We start from the raw sequence: 17,387 nt of genomic DNA, 5'->3' as shown, positions 1-17,387 counted from the left end.
AAAGGGGTTTATTTTTGGCACAAAAGAGGTTAAATTAAAGGCAGCCTTGGCCGCAGCAACAGTTAGTCATAGAAAAGTGGATCAAAAAGTATTTAAAATGTGTATACAGTAAGTATTTATACAGTAGTGTTAAAACTATTCGGTTTTAAGGCTTACTGTATGATTGAAAGTTACGAAATAATTATAATTTTCCCAATTACTGGTACAATTGGGCCGGTGTTTTTGGTAAATTATTTGTAAACCCTTTCTCACTGTGCAAAAGTGAAATATGTTAATTAGATTTAGAACAGGGCCGTCGCACCGTTGGAAGCCATAAAAAGTGTTGGATTCTGGTGCAGAATAAGCAAGCTCAGTAGCAGCTTGAAGCGCATCGCGTGCGGTAGCGGAGCAATGGCCATGGACGACTATGATGATAACAGTAAGTAAACGAAGGACAAAAGGATGCAGATAGAAAAATGCTTTAAAATATTACCCAGTGAGCAGCGTGGGCGTGACCACGGCCCGAATCGAAAACCAACATCAGCCACACCATCACCAGCAGGGTCAGCATGTACACCCCCAACTGGGCCAGGCTCAAACCCAGTACAGCGCAGGGGCAGTAAAAGTGGGAGGATGGCGATACGAGGACGCCAGTCGCTACATCGGCGAGTGGAACCAGCGTGGCCAAAAACACGGCGTCGGGCATCTGCAGTTTGCCGATGGCACCCGCTACGATGGCCAGTTTCAGGAGGGTCTTACTCAAGGAGTGGGCTGCCTCTGGTTCGCGGATGGAGCAAAGTCAGTTTTTATAATAATCATGCAAACCTTAACCCTGCAAATATTTAGCCCTTATTCGTAGAGTAATAGGGTATGCTAGTGCACATATTCTTGATCGAAACCACTTCTCGAATCGATCTAACCATTCCGTATGTACGTCGGGATAACTGGAACCATAACGTATCTCTATCTTCTTTATTCTTAATTGTCTTTTTGCTCAAACAAATGTGTTATCTATAATTTTACTATGGCTTGCTTCAAATCAAAAAAATTGTATATGACGATTTTTCTTGCACATTTTTATGGCAGATACGAAGGAGAGTTTTATCAGGGCTGGTTCCATGGTAATGGGATCTTCTGGAGAGCTGATGGAATGAAGTACGAGGGTGAGTTTCGAGGCGGCAAGATCTGGGGCCTGGGATTGCTGACGTTCCAAGACTTTACGCACGGCTTCCCCAGAAACGAGGGATTCTTTCAAGACTGTCGCTTTATGAGACGACGTCGATGTCCCGAGGTGGTGCAGCGTGCTCAAAAGTGCGCTCTTATGGCCCGTTCCCAATGCGAACACCCCTACTGAACAGAGAGTTCAGACTAATTACCAGTTGGAATTGATGAACACACATAAATAATCTATACAAAAATCTTATAGATTTAATCGAACACTTAAATATAGCGAAAGAAAATTAAATAGGCTCACTCATCTGTATAAAGAGTTTAAAAATACAAATTTTAGCAACCGACACATGAGTCTAAAGTCTTTCAAAAGGAATAAGTTTGGCTTTAGCTTTCTTTAAAAAAAGCACGAGTATTTAAAAATGTATACCATTCTCCAATGGGGATTTGTTCGCCTTAGCATTTCTTTCCTAACTTTTTAATCTTAAATAGATTTGAGTCAATACATTTGTAAGTGTATTTAAGTAATATACAACGCGTTTACTGTATCATTTTGATAGACCTTGATCATTTAGCACCATTCAATGCTCCTCCAATGTTCTTCAACGAACCCTAATAAAAACAACAAGGAAATTATGAAGAATTTGTGCGTTCGCTTATTGGATTTCAAGTATTAACAAGAATGGGATTGTTATTTTACTAATTTGTACTAGGCGCACCGACCAGGTACCAAGCATTCCTGGCCTTAACCGCAGTGTTCCGCACCAGTCGCTTGGGATCATCCAAGGCGGCGGCCAGAGCCAGAGTAACATCCACTTTGTGGGGCAACAGGACGAAGGTAGGATACTTGGTAACATCGTAAAGCAACTGCAGTGCCGCAATTCGAACTTGCTATAAGAAAGATGAGCTTTAGTGTTGTTTCTAATATTGTGTTTGAAAAGTTAAGAAACTCTTCAATAAGCATCGAGTCTTAAGAGCAATCGTTGCGATCCCTTTTACATATATATTGAACTTACCATTGTATGTTGAGCCTTGTATTTTGATAGCTCCAGGCAGCTGGGTATGAGGTGGGCCAAGTGCCCTTGGAAGTACGTGTCCTGCTGCGCCACAAACTTTTCACAGATGCCCAGTGCAATGCACAGCGAATGCGCCTCGTTGTGCTCCTCTAAGCTCTTAAAAAGCAGCGGACCGAGCTGCTCAATGTTTAGTTTAATAACCGCCTGTGGCGTGGCTTTTAGTACGTAGACAAAAGCCTTTAAATGGTGCACACAGTAGTTGGCCAGTTTGCTGCCCATTTTTCCCATGATAGTGTGGAAAAGCTTCTGCTTGTAGAGGAATTTAACGACGGGCAAATCGAGTTCCGGGTACTCGGCGGCAATGATGTCAAATCCTAAAGCAGCGGCAGTGCTCAAGCTGGGATGTTTCAGTAGATCCGAGAGCTTTAATGAGGCAATGTTAATTCACGTATATAATCTGCAGAATCAAGAAGTTTATAGTGGTACATACATCGCCAACAATATCGGCAGCCTCATCAAATCCTGCGACTACTAATCCCTTCCCCACCCAGGCAAGGATCTCCACAGCTCGCACATCGCCCTTTTTAATTGCCACTTTCAGCTGATCCGTGATTTTTTTTACCTTGCTTAGGTTAGCTGGGTTACACTCCATCTTGTTGACCATGCTACAAAGCAGATGATGAGCAATTACACGCAACTGTTCGTTATCCGTATTAAGAGAAAGCTGTGTCAAATCGGTCAAAAGCCGCTCAAAGTGATCATCAAGGGTTATGTCTTTATGAAGGTAGCCAAGGAGCCCCTTGGTAATGTACAAATCAGCGGATTGACTCAGGTTGAGTCCAGGAAGGTACTCGCTTACTATAGCGCTCTGTTCGGAGAGCGGGAGCTGCTGGGTGATACGGCTCAAAGCACCCGCAATCTGTTCTAGCGACTGCAGAGACAGACCCTCGGTCCTCTGGCCCATTTCGATAAGCTTGTAAAGAAGATTGGATTCCTGCTGCAGGTCCACGATAAAGCGCTGGTCCTGTAGAAGAAGCAATTTGTTTAAAGCTTCCAAGGCCAATAAACGCACGGGCTCTGCAGTATTATCGTTAAACGTCTGTGTCATAACCAGATCTAGAATGCGTTGAGTAAACGCTATTTGAGGCATGAGCGGCAACAAATTGGTGTATATCTTTCGTTTGACAAATGTGGAGAAAATCTCGAAATTCCGTACACAAACATCAATGAAATTTGACTGCACTTCCACCGGTTGCAGGGCTCCAAGACTGATTGTTAGTGTGGTGAAATCAATGTCGATTGACGGATGGGTGATAAGCTGAACCAGAGCTTTGTAAATCAAAGCGCGTTGTTTTTCACTGAGAACGGGAGCACTTTCATTTAGCACGGAAAGGGCTGCCTTCTGCAACTCCAAGTCCTCCTTTTCGGCATCAAACTCTTCCTGTTCGATTAGGCGCAAGGAGGCGATTACATCGTCCTGCACAGACTCACGTATCGTGGTGTTCAATTTCTGCAGAGAGCCACGCAGCGCAGACAGCTTATAGACTTGGCTAACTATGTAATAGATCTTGATTCGTTGTTCAGAGCTGGCATCTGCGGCCTGAAGCTTGAGCAAAAAGCTGTTGAGGATTTTGTCCGCTGCATAGGGCGCATCTCCCGATACGCAAACTAAGGCAATGCCGGTGGCAGGATGAAAGAGCCGCTGATTGACATCGCTGAGGTGCGGCAGGATTACGCCCAGAATAGAGCTCTGATAGTTGTGGCTTATATCGGGTATGTGAGAAGCTCTCTCCAGGAGTGCAGACAAAGCCTTAAGGGAGGACTTTAATATCTCCTCATTGTCATTTCCCGGAAATGTCTCTGTTTTTATAGCCTGCCAGATCTGGTCGAAGTGCGGCTCCAGAACGGAAGGCGGAAACTTCAAGGCAGCTTGGTGCTGTAACAACAAATAGCAATTATAACAAAAGACTAATAATGTTTAAAATGTTATATTTTCTTGCCAGCAGTTCTATGGAGTCCAGTTTGGCAACCAGCAGCTCACTTTCCAGCTTTTCTATGGCCAGTACCACTGTGCCCTCTGCAAATTCGTTGTTTGCTACCAGGCAGTTGGTTAACTTCATTGCTAATTCATCGCGGGTTATGGCCGCCGGATCCTGCTTGCTGGGATTAAAGTCAATTGGAAAGTAACACGCAAAGATCTCAAACATCTCTTCGGCCAAATGCAGCAGTGGATACGTAGACAAGAACTCGGGCATGAAACTGAAAATTAAATCGAGGTTGCGCGGATCACGCTCGCCGTCAATGGAATTGATCAGGCCGTAAACGAAGTCACCGGCCATAGCCTGAAGCTCTGTATAGAGAAGAAAATGGATTTTATTATTTTGTAATATTATGTCCTTTTTGCTAATTCGTAGGGTTCGAGTTTCTAATTTTGTGATCTTTTACATATTCATATTAAGCGAAATTGAAATAAATTATTGTTTATATACTTTAAATACAGCAACGCACGGAATAAGTGGGTGACAGTAAAAATCTACAGATATCAATACAAATTTTAAGCTCCATCATGTTTACGTAACATTGCCGCGAATATCTCTTTTATGAGTTTCAATCAACTTATAACTATTTTATTGCAAAATAAAATGAATGCACTCATTGCTAAAGTCAGATAAAAGCAAAGCATGTGGTTGTCAAACAAACTATCATTCCTACTAGGGAAAACAAGGGCTCACCGTCCTTAAAGTTTGCCGTCAGGTACCGAAAAATATGGAACAGCTTGGTGCGGTCGCCCCGCGTCTGCGACTGGCAGGTGGTATGCTCGAAGAATGACTCCAGAATCAGGGAAATCTGGGCGTGCGGTATAGCTTTCATATGGACTAGGGCGTCGATTCCATCGATGATTGCTGGCATTACGTTGTGATGGTCGCGAAGTCGGTCCATGTAAAATGAGATTAGGAACTCCAGCTGCCGCTCCTGAAGCAGATCTTGCGGTATTGCTATCAATACGGCGGATAGCAGGTTGGTTCCGGCAACTCGCTCCTCCATGTCCGGAGAGGACAAGGCGAAGCCCAGTGCGAGGGCCAGATCAGATATGTCGTACGCCTTGGAAGTCAGTTCTGGAGGAAACAAAGGAATCTCTGTGAGAAGGGTAGTTTCGGCTCGGATACCGGTGTAAACCTGCCCTTGGCTATCTGTGTGGCTGCCTTCGCAAGCTTCTGGTCGCTCTTCAGAGCTTTCTCCAGGGTGTCACGCGTGGGCGTTGTCATTGCAGGCACCGTCGCTGGCGTGGAGTCTAAATTTAAATGAGTTTAAGCACGTTAAGCCGAAATGTTAAGAACCGATAACCGATGAATTGCCGTACTAGCCTTATCTATATTGCAGCGATGCCAGACTGCTGTTAACGTATTGCAAAATTTATACCTATTTATTGAAAGAGTCGCTTAGAGATGGCAATGTCCTCATAAAATATTTATGTGCAAAAACATTAAAAAAAAAAAATTTTCGACAACTGAATTATTGAAAAATATGCATACATATATGTTTTTGTATTTATTTCTAGTCAATTCTTATCTTAAATTTAATGCCTAAGAATCTAAAAGATTTGGTAAAAAAAATATACTTATATGTAAACTAGATGAGCGTCCCAATGATACAATTGCGTTTAAAGGTCTTGATTTTCAATCATTCTCACACGAATATTTTTGATTCCCCTATTTATATTCTTTTCATTCTTCCAATTATTATGGTAAGAGAAAAAGGTCCATTGCCTAAATAAATAATAATACAAATATTTCCAGGAACACACCAGTACAACGAAGCGGACACCTAACAACAAATTTTCAATCGTTTAATTAATGTTTGTGTTACATGGTTACTGCTTGCTTTAAATACATTTTATTTTAATGAAATCTAATGAAGTCCACTGCGGAAAGCGTAATTGATTTTTATTTTCCATCCCTAAAAAAAACAGATCAAAGACTTACAAAATATTAATAGATTAATAATAATTATAATAATATTCATTATTTTCGGCCCCTCCTGGAAACTATCGATAACCGCCGACTGTTGCACTACCCTGACGCAACAGGGTGGTCAAGTATCTGGGCCGATGAATCAATAAGCCGCGCATCACCAGAGCAGTCACATCGCTGGTATTACAAAAACAGTCAGACAGCAGTTTATTTTAGCTACCGCAGCGCCTCAAACTTTTAAGTAAATAGTTTATGCATTCGTTTTGCGCTCGGAACGCCGCGTAACAAAGCCAGAACACTAATGTCCATAACCGTAAGTCGTCCGCGAATCGCTCAGCTGCAGTTGTAGTTGTACGGCGGCGAGAAGATAGCGCTGATTTTGTTGCTGCAGCTGCAGACGCCCCCACGTAGCTGGAATTAAAATAGGAAAAATAAGAAATGTGACGAAGTGCCGATGCAACGTGCAGTTTTGCGGTCACCAAAGGCTTGAAGTTAATCCAAAATCTATTTAGATCGCATTTATTCTCCCTATTGTGCGCTCGTGTGCGTGTGTGCGAGCGTGTTGAGTGCCGCTGAAACCTGAGCTGCGTGTGCGTGTGCGAGCGTTAATTTTGTTGGTTTTGGCTTTTGTTTTTTGCATACGACGATTTGAGTTGAAAGAATTATTGAATGCCAACAAGGTCGAGCGCCTTATTAGGCTCATAACTACTCAAACATTTTCCAATCGGCATTTGGCCCACGTCCCGCCTTGAAGGCGGAATTTAAAATGGGAGCGCGTTGCGCTTAGATTTGGTGACAACTCGGCGGCTGTGCGCTTGATAATTTATATTTAGCAGCGCACTTGGGTCGTTGCCACTGGTATCTTCTATTATTCGCAACTGTCGCCTGGTTTTCCACTTTATTCTTTTCTTGCTCGGAGGCGCACTTTCCATTTTTACCTGCAAGGCGAGCCAACGAAGTCGCTTCCGTTCTATTGTTCCCCTTTCCACCCAGAATCACTTGGAGAAACTCACGCACTCTAACGCTTTAATTGGAACTATTCTCTGTCTCTCGTTTTTGGCCACAATGACGACAACCTGTTCCGATCGCCAGTTACTGCGAGGTGGCAAGCAAAAGACATCCACTTGCGTAGGAATGACCGTAATGGCCAAAACTACGTTCGAAGAAATATGCGAGAATGCCAAATTAGCACGGGATATGGCTCTGACGGGCAACTACGACTCGGCCTGCATCTACTACGAGGGCCTTCAGGGGCTCCTTGCTCGCCAACTAAAGGCCACCGCGGATCCGCTGCGCAAGGGCAAGTGGACCATGGTAAGACATTCCTATCACCACCTTTAACGAGTACTGCCAACTACCCTCTCAATAGAGCGTTTAATGACTGTAAGAACAAACAAAGGACTTAGTTATGCCATCATTTTAAATACCCATGGTATTAATACCTAAATGACAACGCTGCATAAGGACTCCAAATCTTACCGAATGATTAAAATAGATCTTGGGCAGGAAGCACATTACTTGTACCACACTAGCTAAAACTCTATTAAATGTGAAAAAAAGGTGTTAAGTTATCAGTCTAAAACCAAAAGAATTTATTAGGGTTCAACGAATCACAACGAAATTTTATATATTCATCATCACATTGCCCTCCAGTTATTATTTATGTTTAATATTTTAAGACAGCCCATTTTTTATAGCATAATAATATATATTCATGCCATACTGAACTTTTGTAACAATTAGTTTCAAAAGGTTGCATAGCATGCGACTCTAACTATTCCAATGATACCTTTAACTAACTATCGATTTGCAGATCAACCAGCAGATTAGCCAGGAACACGCCAAAATCAAGGCCCTTCAGAAAAGCCTACAAGACATCTCGCTGGACCTGCAGTCAACCAAATTTGCTCACAAGCTGCGACACCAGCTCAGCGAAGAAAGCACCACCAGTAAAGATCCTTCCGCCTGGTTCAAACCGGACCCCGACATTTGGACGCCTCCGCCCAAGGACCCAGATGTGTGGGGTCCGCCGAAACCAGCACTCCCCACACAGGCCGTTGGCCGTCGAGCTGCACCGAACAACCGCCGCACCACTCCGGCAACGCAAAACAGTCGCCCAAACAGTACAATCACCCAGAGCACTGCCAGAAACGGCCCGTCCTCTACACGCAACTCCCGCATCTCAACGTCCGCCGCAGCATCGAACAGCGGAGCACGCACGACCAACGGAAGGGCTGGCGGTCGCAAGTTGTCCACATCGAACACCAACGAGGCCAGGGACGACGACTCCACTGCTGCAGGCATCAATGGTGGAGCGGCAGGCGAAGGAGAAAACGGCGAACAGCAGGCTGCCCAGGAGGACGAGCGCAAGTTTCAGCCCAATAACCACATCGAAGCCGAGCTAGTCGACATTCTTGGTACGTGCCCTATGTATTTATAACGAAATCGTTGCCGCAAGGTTTCCTTAAAATTTGTGGCGATTTCTCTAGTAATAAAGCTCACTTAAAACAGTTCAAAGTTTATATAGGCCAACATTCTTTTTTCAGAACGTGATATTCTTCAAAAGGATCCCAAAGTGCGCTGGAGCGACATTGCTGACCTGCAGGACGCCAAGCGTTTGCTGGAGGAGGCTGTCGTGCTGCCAATGCTCATGCCGGACTACTTCAAGGTGAGTCCCTTCGCTGTTTGCTTGCAGATGTGAATCACATTTTGTCAAATGTTTATCTCGTCCGCGCTATATTTCGAAGCGCTGCGTCTGATAGGCTTGCATCTGTATCCCTCTTAACTAGGTGGTGGGCACTTGTCAGCCTATTCTATTATTATTTGAGGCAGTTTGAAAGTTTCCATTGATAAAATTATGTTGATTATAATGTACTTCTATTTATGTTATCTTATCAAACTATGTAGTGTGCTCAAAATAATATTTTTGGTTTATTTCATCCAAAGTGAAGGTAATTTCAAATTGGTTTGCTGACCATATGTTTCTTACGCCATCAAACACCATTAAAAATTACTGATCCAAACACCTGAGTCTGCACTCGACTTCTATGCTGACTACTTTGTACCATATATTCAAATAATTTCCCATGTAAAACCTGAACCTACTGAACCATAGCAAAACCATTGAACATGGATGGTAGCCTTAAAAAGTGGTGCAGATAAAAGTAATAGGAATGTGTAATAAAAATGCATTCTCGTTATTGGCAAACCATTTCTAGCAATATTAAATGATTACTTTTTCTATTCTAAAAACAGGGTATCCGGCGACCTTGGAAGGGTGTGTTAATGGTGGGACCTCCAGGTACAGGCAAGACAATGCTCGCCAAGGCGGTGGCAACCGAATGCGGAACAACCTTCTTCAACGTGAGCTCGGCCACGCTAACATCCAAGTACCGCGGTGAGTCAGAAAAGATGGTGCGGCTTCTGTTTGAGATGGCTAGGTTCTATGCGCCCAGCACAATTTTTATCGACGAGATCGACTCCCTGTGCTCTCGCAGAGGATCGGAATCGGAGCACGAGGCCTCGCGACGAGTGAAGTCGGAGCTGCTGGTCCAAATGGACGGCGTGGGTGGCGGAGAGGAACAGGCCAAGGTTGTGATGGTGCTGGCCGCCACCAACTTTCCCTGGGACATCGATGAAGCTCTTCGGCGTCGTTTGGAAAAACGAATTTACATACCACTGCCATCGGATGAAGGTCGCGAGGCGCTGCTTAAGATTAATCTCCGCGAGGTTAAGGTGGATGATAGCGTTGATCTTACCTACGTAGCCAATGAGCTGAAAGGCTATTCCGGAGCTGACATCACAAACGTGTGCAGGTGAGTGCAGCATGGTCTTATTTAAACTGGCTTAATCAAATTCAGGTTTCTAGCAAATCTTATGTACATACATATATCATTAAAAATGAATGTAATGCGTTTTCTTATTTTTCCAGGGAGGCCAGCATGATGTCGATGCGGAGAAAGATTGCGGGACTCACACCAGAGCAGATTCGGCAGCTGGCTACGGAAGAGGTGGATTTGCCCGTCTCCAACAAGGATTTTAACGAGGCCATGAGTCGCTGCAACAAAAGCGTGTCCCGGGCGGACCTGGACAAATACGAAAAGTGGATGAAGGAGTTTGGATCATCATGATGGTGTTGCCCACGAGAATGGCTTGCGATTGTAGAAATATATTTTTGAATAGCCTTAAACACTTGCTTAAGTCATAAAGCTTTTTAAGTGAGAACCGAACCGACCCAAGCCGAATGGAAGAATTAAACATATTTTATATATAACATTTTGCAAACACAATACAATCTATATATTTACATATATATATTGAATCGGAGGCCGCTGGAAATAAAAAAGACTAACCGTTCTCAAAGAGGAAACACAAATGCAAAACTAAAATTGAATCGAAATCGAGAGATAGGCAATACGTTTATGTATACATAACAAACACCCACACACTCCATGAGCACAATCCTTCCAACTAATCGTTAACCCACAATCACACTATGCATAAGGAATCGCTTTAATCGCCGTTTAGCCTTGGCCTCATACTTCCACTATAAGCACACTCCAATCCGTTTAATTTTTTATCCAAAAAGTTTTTATTTTAACAAGAAATGTCCACTGTCTAATAGAAATGTTAATTTTCGCTTAATTTATACATATATATATATATCATAGTTTAGTGCAGGCAGATGTGTGCACCGGAGAGCTTCCTCTGATCTGCAATTCACCCACTGTAATCAGAAGATGAAACTGAAGCAATATGTACTTAAAGTGAGGATTCTGAAATTTTAAACAATAAAGCAGTTTTTAACTATAAGACATAAAGTTTTGTGACTTATTTGGATGCTATCTGCAAAAATAAATCATACAGATCTCATGCAAATGGTGGTGATAATCAAAAATGGTTGAGTGAGAATTCCCCTTTACGTATAACATTATTTGAAATTACAATAAAATCGTTTGATGCCAGTTATATGGATTCTAGTGGTCAAAGAGAAATAATATACCATAATATACATTGGTATGACACAGCAATTTTTAATCTTGTCTAGTAAACGCGAAAAAATAGTTACGTTAACAAAAAAAAGGGAAAAACTCTTTATTATGATATCCAAAAACATTTTTCTGATAAAAGCACCCTTCGTTCACAGTTTACCAACTGCAAAAACTTGCCTGCTGCAGATTGATGCGCCATGGCAGTTAATTTGAGAGATCTAATTTGGCCGAGATCTCAGTAGGGTCTGGATGGCGGTGGCATGGGCATCAGGGGACCCATCATTGGGTAAGGGGCAGAGCCCCCCGCCACGGGATAAAATCCGCCCGAGGGCACGTTTCCGTAAGCTGGCAATGAAGTATTTGACGGACCCTGTCGCTGTTTCCGCATCAATTCCTGCATTTTCTCGGCCTTGAGGCGACGAAGGTGCATGGTCCGCCGTCTGGCGAGGAACTCCTCAAGAAAGGTCTCCACCCCAATATCGCTGTCGTTGAACTTCTTGACCATCTCCTCGGTCTGCTCCTCGCTCTCGGAGGCAGCTGTCTGCAGCAGAGCCAGCGCCGTATCCGGACCCACTGCGCCCGACTTCTCCTTAAGCTGGGAAAGTTTTTCATGGACAGAGGAGCACTTGGAGCGTCCCTCCTCCGAGAGTTCCGCCAGCCGGCTCCGCAGCTCGATGATCTGGGGCTCCCGCTCGATGTTGCGTTCCGCCCGACTCCTGTTGTCCTCAAAAACACTAGTCTTCTGTGTTCGGAGCCCCTGGAGAACTTCGTCAACCTTCTCGTCCAGCTTGTCATCGTTGTTCAGCAATTCCTTTAGCTCCTCGGAGCCCATTGGAGCGATAGAGGCCTGTAATTGGTTGAGGTATTCCTGGTACATCTTCGCTGACTCTCTGTAACTTCTCGACAAGACACCTAATTGTGCGACTTTATTTTCATTCAATTCAATGACTATTACTAAGCAGTGTGGCCAGATGCTCCAATTTTTCCACCAAGTTATCACTAAATAATCCAGTTCCTAGCGCACATTCAAATATGGTTTTAAAATTTAAACGCTTGGGGAATACCTCCAGTGTTAATTTATACGTGTTAAAAATACGTTTAAAATCAACTAAAACACTGGCTTTCAGTGTGGTATCGCCCACGGCGAACATAAAACAAAAAACCAGTATAGGCGCTTTGCTTATGCATAGTTTATGATGCTGTATAGAAATACATTACTTTGACAACTGAGCTCTTCAGTTTGGCCAGTCGTTTTTGCATGTGTTCTAGCTTGCATAATTTGGGCAGATGTGTTGCAATTGCTCAAATTGCTTTTTTCTTCCACCACAGAGCTTGTAGTGCTGTTTCGTTGCCGTTTCTGTGCTCTTGCCAACTGAATATTCTGAATTTTTGTAACGCTTGTTGCAGCAGGAAAGTGTCGCTCTCTGTGGGATGGGTTAGAAGCTGGTAAGAATTGGGCGTTGCTTTGCGAGGCGCCACCTAGATCTGAAAAGTGCGGGATCGGGTTATGGCGGCAATCTTGAAAAGAGAAATTAACAGGGCCAAATGTCAGGCTGTTCACGATCTAAACTCCCGTTGGGGAGCGTTCTAATGCCTTCCCGCTTATTTGGCAAGCGTCTAATCGGTCTATTCCCTTTTAGTGGCCTGAGCACGCGGTTCAATCCCTCGCAGAGTTTAATAAGTAACCGTCTCAATTCAAAGTTTAAATTAGAAAGAATTTGAAGTATGGTTATCTTTCGCGAGTGAACTATTTTTAATTATTGGAGTTCGAGCTGCACTGATTGGCCTGGGAAGAACAGAATACATACGTTTTCCCAAGCCCATAGTTTCGGTAAGGAAAAATTGATCGCCGGCGGCTTACGCTACATGTTGGATACATGGCCATTTTTTTTTGTTTCTTAGGGTTTGGCGTATCAGCGACCGGATAGAGGGCCGCTGGAAAAACAAATGTTATAGCCGGAGAGACTACCACCCAAGCTGTTTATCACCCGCATGAGCATTTTCGCATTGTGTTTATTGGTCACGGGACGTCGGCTCATTGGAGTTCAGGGGAAAAAATTGGCTGGTCGAAAGTCGTCTGAGTAATTAAAGTGTATTTTGAGCGACCCGCTAAATTTCAAAGTTATTGCCCAGCGGTGCAAAAGAAACGAGAAAACAAATTTGCCATTCCTTGGATTTGTCGTGACTGCGCTGCCCAAGCAAAAGCAGTTGAAAGTCGGAGTTAAAGCGAGCAGCAAAGCTGCGATATAGCGTAATCGCGAGAACAGTTCGTCGAAGAGAGAAAGATCGGCGAACATCACATGTAGATAAGTTTAGTTCTGAGTTTTGTTTGTTAGTTTGTAGTTAATAGATATCCATGATGATCGGTGCGTAATGGCCAATGGCCAATATAAAAAGGCTGGAGTCTCGAGTGTGAAAATCGGGAAGTTGGTGTAAAGAAAGAAATGACTGATCGGAAGTAAAGGGACTTTGGGCCTTTGTCCTAATGAGGGTTTTTTTTTATATATGTTATGCAAGTTATTTTTCCCCCAAGCCCCACAGCCTTGACATCCAGGGCAAAGCGCTTTCTCCGTTGGATCTCCAGAGGATATATTTGGGTGAGTGATTCCGGCAGCCAATGCGCCGAGTTTAACCTTTATTATTGAACGTGCTTTATAACATATGTATGTAAATCCTCCCTCGTAAAAGAAAGCGAATAGATGCATTTTTTTTTAAGTTCCTATACTGCCGCAAGATCGCAAAAAAAAATTCGGCGAATGTAACAAAGAGAAACTCGGATAATAGTTAATCTAACCTAAAATCCAATCAGTTCAATCCGTTTCTTTTACACCCCATTTTTATCTCGATTTCGTTCGCATTTTTCTTTGCACGCTTTACTAAAAACGAAAACGTTTTACATCATCTCTGTCAACCAACATTTAAAATCTGCATGTTAAGTTATACAATCAATTATAGTCTTTTAATCATGCCTAGTGCCCAACGACTGTTCTTAGTTCGTAGTGAATAAAAATTTATAATGTTTTGAGTGTATATCCTAATTTTTGCCTTCAGTTAGTAGGAACCCTGTAGACCAAATAAAGGGGCCATTCCCAAAAATAATGCTCGAGGAGAAGCATTAAATGGCCATTGGAAGGGTGGGGACGCATTAGGCTCAATTACATCTGAGGTTAGAAAATTCTCGCTGTCTGTTTTGGTGAGCATATGATAGCCCGGTCTCAAGAGTTTGTGTAATGTAATGGTCAATATCTATTGCTTGTCGTAGCACGCATATTTTTGATTCTAATAATAAGAAAAGGCACCTCTAAGGGGAACAGTCCGAACACCATCACCGTTAGCCGACGAGCAGATAGCCGGAACAAATTGCGTGCGCTCGTTCCCCTTAGCTAACACCAGGGCTGAAGAAATTCGTTAAATTTTACATGACCGAGATGCATTATCACCGTGCCTTATTCGGTAAACTTGAATAACGTTTTCCGATAAGAACGGCTGCGTTTGATCCCAAAGAAGATCCATTTCATCTCATTACTTAGCAGATGATAGAAAGAACCTAATCGCTTTACGGCGAGTATCAGATATTTCAACTTGCATCGTTATTAAGTCTTACCTTCGTATTTCAGAGACCTTACTAATCCTGGATTAGCACACATTCCGCCATTCAAATGTGTATGCATACCACCCACTGTGCTTGAACACGAGATAAACACTTATTTGATACCAACTGATACCAATTTTGTAATTTTCTGATAATTTAACACGACTTTTCAGTTCTTTCCTAATAAATGGAGTAAATTTAAAGTAGGTTACAAGGAGCTTAGGAACTAAAGTTAATGACATGAAGATGCATGTTTAAAGATACCTATATTGTTTATATAACCGCTTACCAAAAGTTATCACAGGATGACTTTTAATAAATTACAAATTTGGGAGGCGAGTTTGGGGTGCAGCACCACTAACTAAAGGTTTGGCCAGCGTAGTGAATCGCCTACTGAATTGATCCTTTACCAAGTCAGGTGTGACTGTGGATGCCGCGTCCAGGTACTGCACCACTCGAATCTTGGCGTTTTCAAGCACAGGAACCTGTTGAACGCGAAGTCCCGGGAGGAGTACTTGGGATTGAACCATAATCAGCGCCAGGAGCCCGACCAGTAGTATACTTTGAAGCCTCATTTTGAGTTGATGCAGCAGAATGCTTGTGTCTGACTTGTAACTCCACATTTTATACTTATCCGGGAATTTTCGGAAGTCCGCTTCTTTCCGCAAGCATGGGGTGATTGATCTGCAATTCTTAATTACATCTGCTCATATCCGCACAACCGGTTACGCAGTCGATACTGGATACTGGATTTGGCATACGTAATGTTAATGGCCAGACCTCACACTTCAGTAATTTGCTAACATTTTGTTAATATCATTCCCATTATTGGCTCATCTAATTGATGTACAAACACAGGAACCTGTCGAACGCAAAGTCCCGGGAGGAGTACTTGGATGGCGACATACCTACATACTTCAAAAACTACTATAGGTAGGCAGTGGTTGCCGACCTCTCGTATTGTTCGAAACTTATGTATTTATATGATTTCGACAATATTATATGGAAATTAAATATTAATCATATGGAAATGAATATTTATCGTATGTATAAATGAAAAAATGATAAAATATTCCTATATTCTCTTGGAATTATAGGAATAGCCCATATACGTGAAAGGTTATAGTAGTGTAAGCAAGGCTGGTACCGACAGAGGGTTCAAAAACTACTATGGGTAGGCAGTGGTTGCCGACCTCTCGTATTGTTCCAAACTTATGTATTTATATGATTTCGACAATATTATATGGAAATTAAATATTAATCATATGGAAATGAATATTTATCGTATGTATAAATGAAAAAATGATAAAATATTCCTATATTCTCTTAGAATTATAGGAATAGCCCATATACGTGAAAGGTTATAGTAGTGTAAGCAAGGCTGGTACCGACAGAGGGTTTAAAAACTACTATAGGTAGGCAGTGGTTGCCGACCTCTCGTATTGTTCGAAACTTATGTATTTATATGATTTCGACAATATTATATGGAAATTAAATATTAATCATATGGAAATGAATATTTATCGTATGTATAAATGAAAAAATGATAAAATATTCCTATATTCTCTTAGAATTATAGGAATAGCCCATATAGGTGAAAGGTTATAGTAGTGTAAGCAAGGCTGCTACCGACAGAGGGTTCAAAAACTACTATAGGTAGGCAGTGGTTGCCGACCTCTCGTATTGTTCGAAACTTATGTATTTATATGATTTCGACAATATTATATGGAAATTAAATATTAATCATATGGAAATGAATATTTATCGTATGTATAAATGAAAAAATGATAAAATATTCCTATATTCTCTTAGAATTATAGGAATAGCCAATATACGTGAAAGGTTATAGTAGTGTAAGCAAGGCTGGTACCGACAGAGGGTTCAAAAACTACTATAGGTAGGCAGTGGTTGCCGACCTCTCGTATTGTTCGAAACTTATGTATTTATATGATTTCGACAATATTATATGGAAATTAAATATTAATCATATGGAAATGAATATTTATCGTATGTATAAATGAAAAAATGATAAAATATTCCTATATTCTCTTAGAATTATAGGAATAGCCAATATACGTGAAAGGTTATAGTAGTGTAAGCAAGGCTGGTACCGACAGAGGGTTCAAAAACTACTATAGGTAGGCAGTGGTTGCCGACCTCTCGTATTGTTCGAAACTTATGTATTTATATGATTTCGACAATATTATATGGAAATTAAATATTAATCATATGGAAATGAATATTTATCGTATGTATAAATGAAAAAATGATAAAATATTCCTATATTCATATGTTGGAATACTCACAGAAGGATATCCAATATATGTATGTCCTTATATATGCAAGTATTTTAAATCAAAGGCATGACAGGGGACCGCTTACATATGTGATTCTTAGTTCCTGCAGTCGAACGGAGTCGCGTCAATTGTAAGTTCGAAATTTTGGAAAGTTCATCTGCCGCCTTTATTTCATTAAATAAAAGCACTGGCTTTGTGCACACACCTGCAGATGAAACCCATTGCTTTCATCTTTATACCCTATTTCTAACTGATTTATATATTTGAGTCATAGAATTTACAGAAGAGTAAAAATTAAATCGAATTAAGCATTCACTTGTGGACTCCGAAAAATCCCACGCGGTGGAGACAAACATTCAAACCTTAGAATT

General features: G+C 42.0%; 5 protein-coding genes across 7 annotated transcripts; 2 read left to right on the top strand and 3 right to left on the bottom strand.

Annotated features, from left to right (window-relative positions):
* The first annotated feature begins 132 nt into the window (after positions 1-132).
* On the top strand, positions 133-1,789 carry LOC120451028 (MORN repeat-containing protein 4 homolog). The gene is made up of 3 exons (XM_039634358.1): positions 133-418; positions 477-777; positions 1,066-1,789. Exons 1-3 carry the CDS (start codon positions 391-393, stop codon positions 1,331-1,333), a joined length of 597 nt encoding a protein of 198 aa, XP_039490292.1. The 5' UTR covers positions 133-390; the 3' UTR covers positions 1,334-1,789.
* Positions 1,783-5,529, bottom strand: LOC120451022 (MMS19 nucleotide excision repair protein). Its single transcript, XM_039634347.1, has 6 exons — positions 5,347-5,529; positions 4,898-5,281; positions 4,166-4,515; positions 2,656-4,101; positions 2,166-2,588; positions 1,783-2,040 (listed from the first exon to the last, which is right to left on the bottom strand). Exons 1-6 carry the CDS (start codon positions 5,429-5,431, stop codon positions 1,849-1,851), a joined length of 2,880 nt encoding a protein of 959 aa, XP_039490281.1. The 5' UTR covers positions 5,432-5,529; the 3' UTR covers positions 1,783-1,848.
* Positions 5,530-6,275: 746 nt separating this feature from the next.
* Positions 6,276-10,948, top strand: LOC120451959 (katanin p60 ATPase-containing subunit A-like 1). 2 transcript variants are annotated; one of them, XM_039635983.1, is made up of 6 exons: positions 6,276-6,377; positions 7,229-7,450; positions 7,950-8,553; positions 8,683-8,804; positions 9,392-9,951; positions 10,068-10,948. In XM_039635983.1, the coding sequence occupies exons 2-6, from the start codon at positions 7,271-7,273 to the stop codon at positions 10,264-10,266; spliced, it is 1,665 nt and encodes a 554-aa protein (XP_039491917.1). In that variant the 5' UTR covers positions 6,276-6,377; positions 7,229-7,270; the 3' UTR covers positions 10,267-10,948. The 2 variants fall into 2 exon arrangements, with proteins under 2 accessions (XP_039491917.1, XP_039491916.1); XM_039635982.1 differs by having other exon boundaries at positions 6,283-6,449.
* Positions 10,704-12,096, bottom strand: LOC120451960 (vacuolar protein sorting-associated protein 37B). Of its 2 annotated transcripts, none has more exons than XM_039635984.2 (2): positions 11,305-12,096; positions 10,704-10,911 (listed from the first exon to the last, which is right to left on the bottom strand). In XM_039635984.2, exon 1 carries the CDS (start codon positions 12,002-12,004, stop codon positions 11,363-11,365), a length of 642 nt encoding a protein of 213 aa, XP_039491918.1. In that variant the 5' UTR covers positions 12,005-12,096; the 3' UTR covers positions 10,704-10,911; positions 11,305-11,362. The 2 variants fall into 2 exon arrangements, with proteins under 2 accessions (XP_039491918.1, XP_039491919.1); XM_039635985.2 differs by having other exon boundaries at positions 10,704-10,862.
* Positions 12,097-14,559: 2,463 nt separating this feature from the next.
* On the bottom strand, positions 14,560-17,294 carry LOC120451415. Its single transcript, XM_039635086.1, has 2 exons — positions 17,026-17,294; positions 14,560-15,581 (listed from the first exon to the last, which is right to left on the bottom strand). Exon 2 carries the CDS (start codon positions 15,340-15,342, stop codon positions 15,040-15,042), a length of 303 nt encoding a protein of 100 aa, XP_039491020.1. The 5' UTR covers positions 15,343-15,581; positions 17,026-17,294; the 3' UTR covers positions 14,560-15,039.
* Positions 17,295-17,387: the final 93 nt, after the last annotated feature.

Source organism: Drosophila santomea, chromosome 3R (genome assembly GCF_016746245.2).
Source record: "Drosophila santomea strain STO CAGO 1482 chromosome 3R, Prin_Dsan_1.1, whole genome shotgun sequence".
Taxonomy (NCBI): domain Eukaryota; kingdom Metazoa; phylum Arthropoda; class Insecta; order Diptera; family Drosophilidae; genus Drosophila; species Drosophila santomea.
The sequence above is the reverse complement of the archived record's forward strand: the minus strand, read 5'-3'. Positions and strand labels throughout refer to the sequence as shown.

Excerpts from the sequence above, each read along its gene's own strand:
- LOC120451028 (XM_039634358.1), top strand. The coding sequence starts at position 391 with ATGGCCATGGACGACTATGATGATAACA. Across the intron at positions 419-476 it reads GGACGACTATGATGATAACA|TGAGCAGCGTGGGCGTGACC; the intron begins GTAAGTAAACGA and ends AATATTACCCAG. Across the intron at positions 778-1,065 it reads TGGTTCGCGGATGGAGCAAA|ATACGAAGGAGAGTTTTATC; the intron begins GTCAGTTTTTAT and ends TTTTTATGGCAG.
- LOC120451022 (XM_039634347.1), bottom strand. The coding sequence starts at position 5,431 with ATGACAACGCCCACGCGTGACACCCTGGAGAAAGCTCTGAAGAGCGAC. Across the intron at positions 4,102-4,165 it reads TGGACTCCATAGAACTGCTG|CACCAAGCTGCCTTGAAGTT; the intron begins GCAAGAAAATAT and ends TTGTTGTTACAG. Across the intron at positions 2,589-2,655 it reads CTGCCGATATTGTTGGCGAT|CTCTCGGATCTACTGAAACA; the intron begins GTATGTACCACT and ends GCCTCATTAAAG.
- LOC120451959 (XM_039635982.1), top strand. Across the intron at positions 8,554-8,682 it reads CGAGCTAGTCGACATTCTTG|AACGTGATATTCTTCAAAAG; the intron begins GTACGTGCCCTA and ends TTCTTTTTTCAG. Across the intron at positions 8,805-9,391 it reads TCATGCCGGACTACTTCAAG|GGTATCCGGCGACCTTGGAA; the intron begins GTGAGTCCCTTC and ends TTCTAAAAACAG.
- LOC120451960 (XM_039635984.2), bottom strand. The coding sequence starts at position 12,004 with ATGTACCAGGAATACCTCAACCAATTACAGGCCTCTATCGCTCCAATG.
- LOC120451415 (XM_039635086.1), bottom strand. The coding sequence starts at position 15,342 with ATGTGGAGTTACAAGTCAGACACAAGCATTCTGCTGCATCAACTCAAA.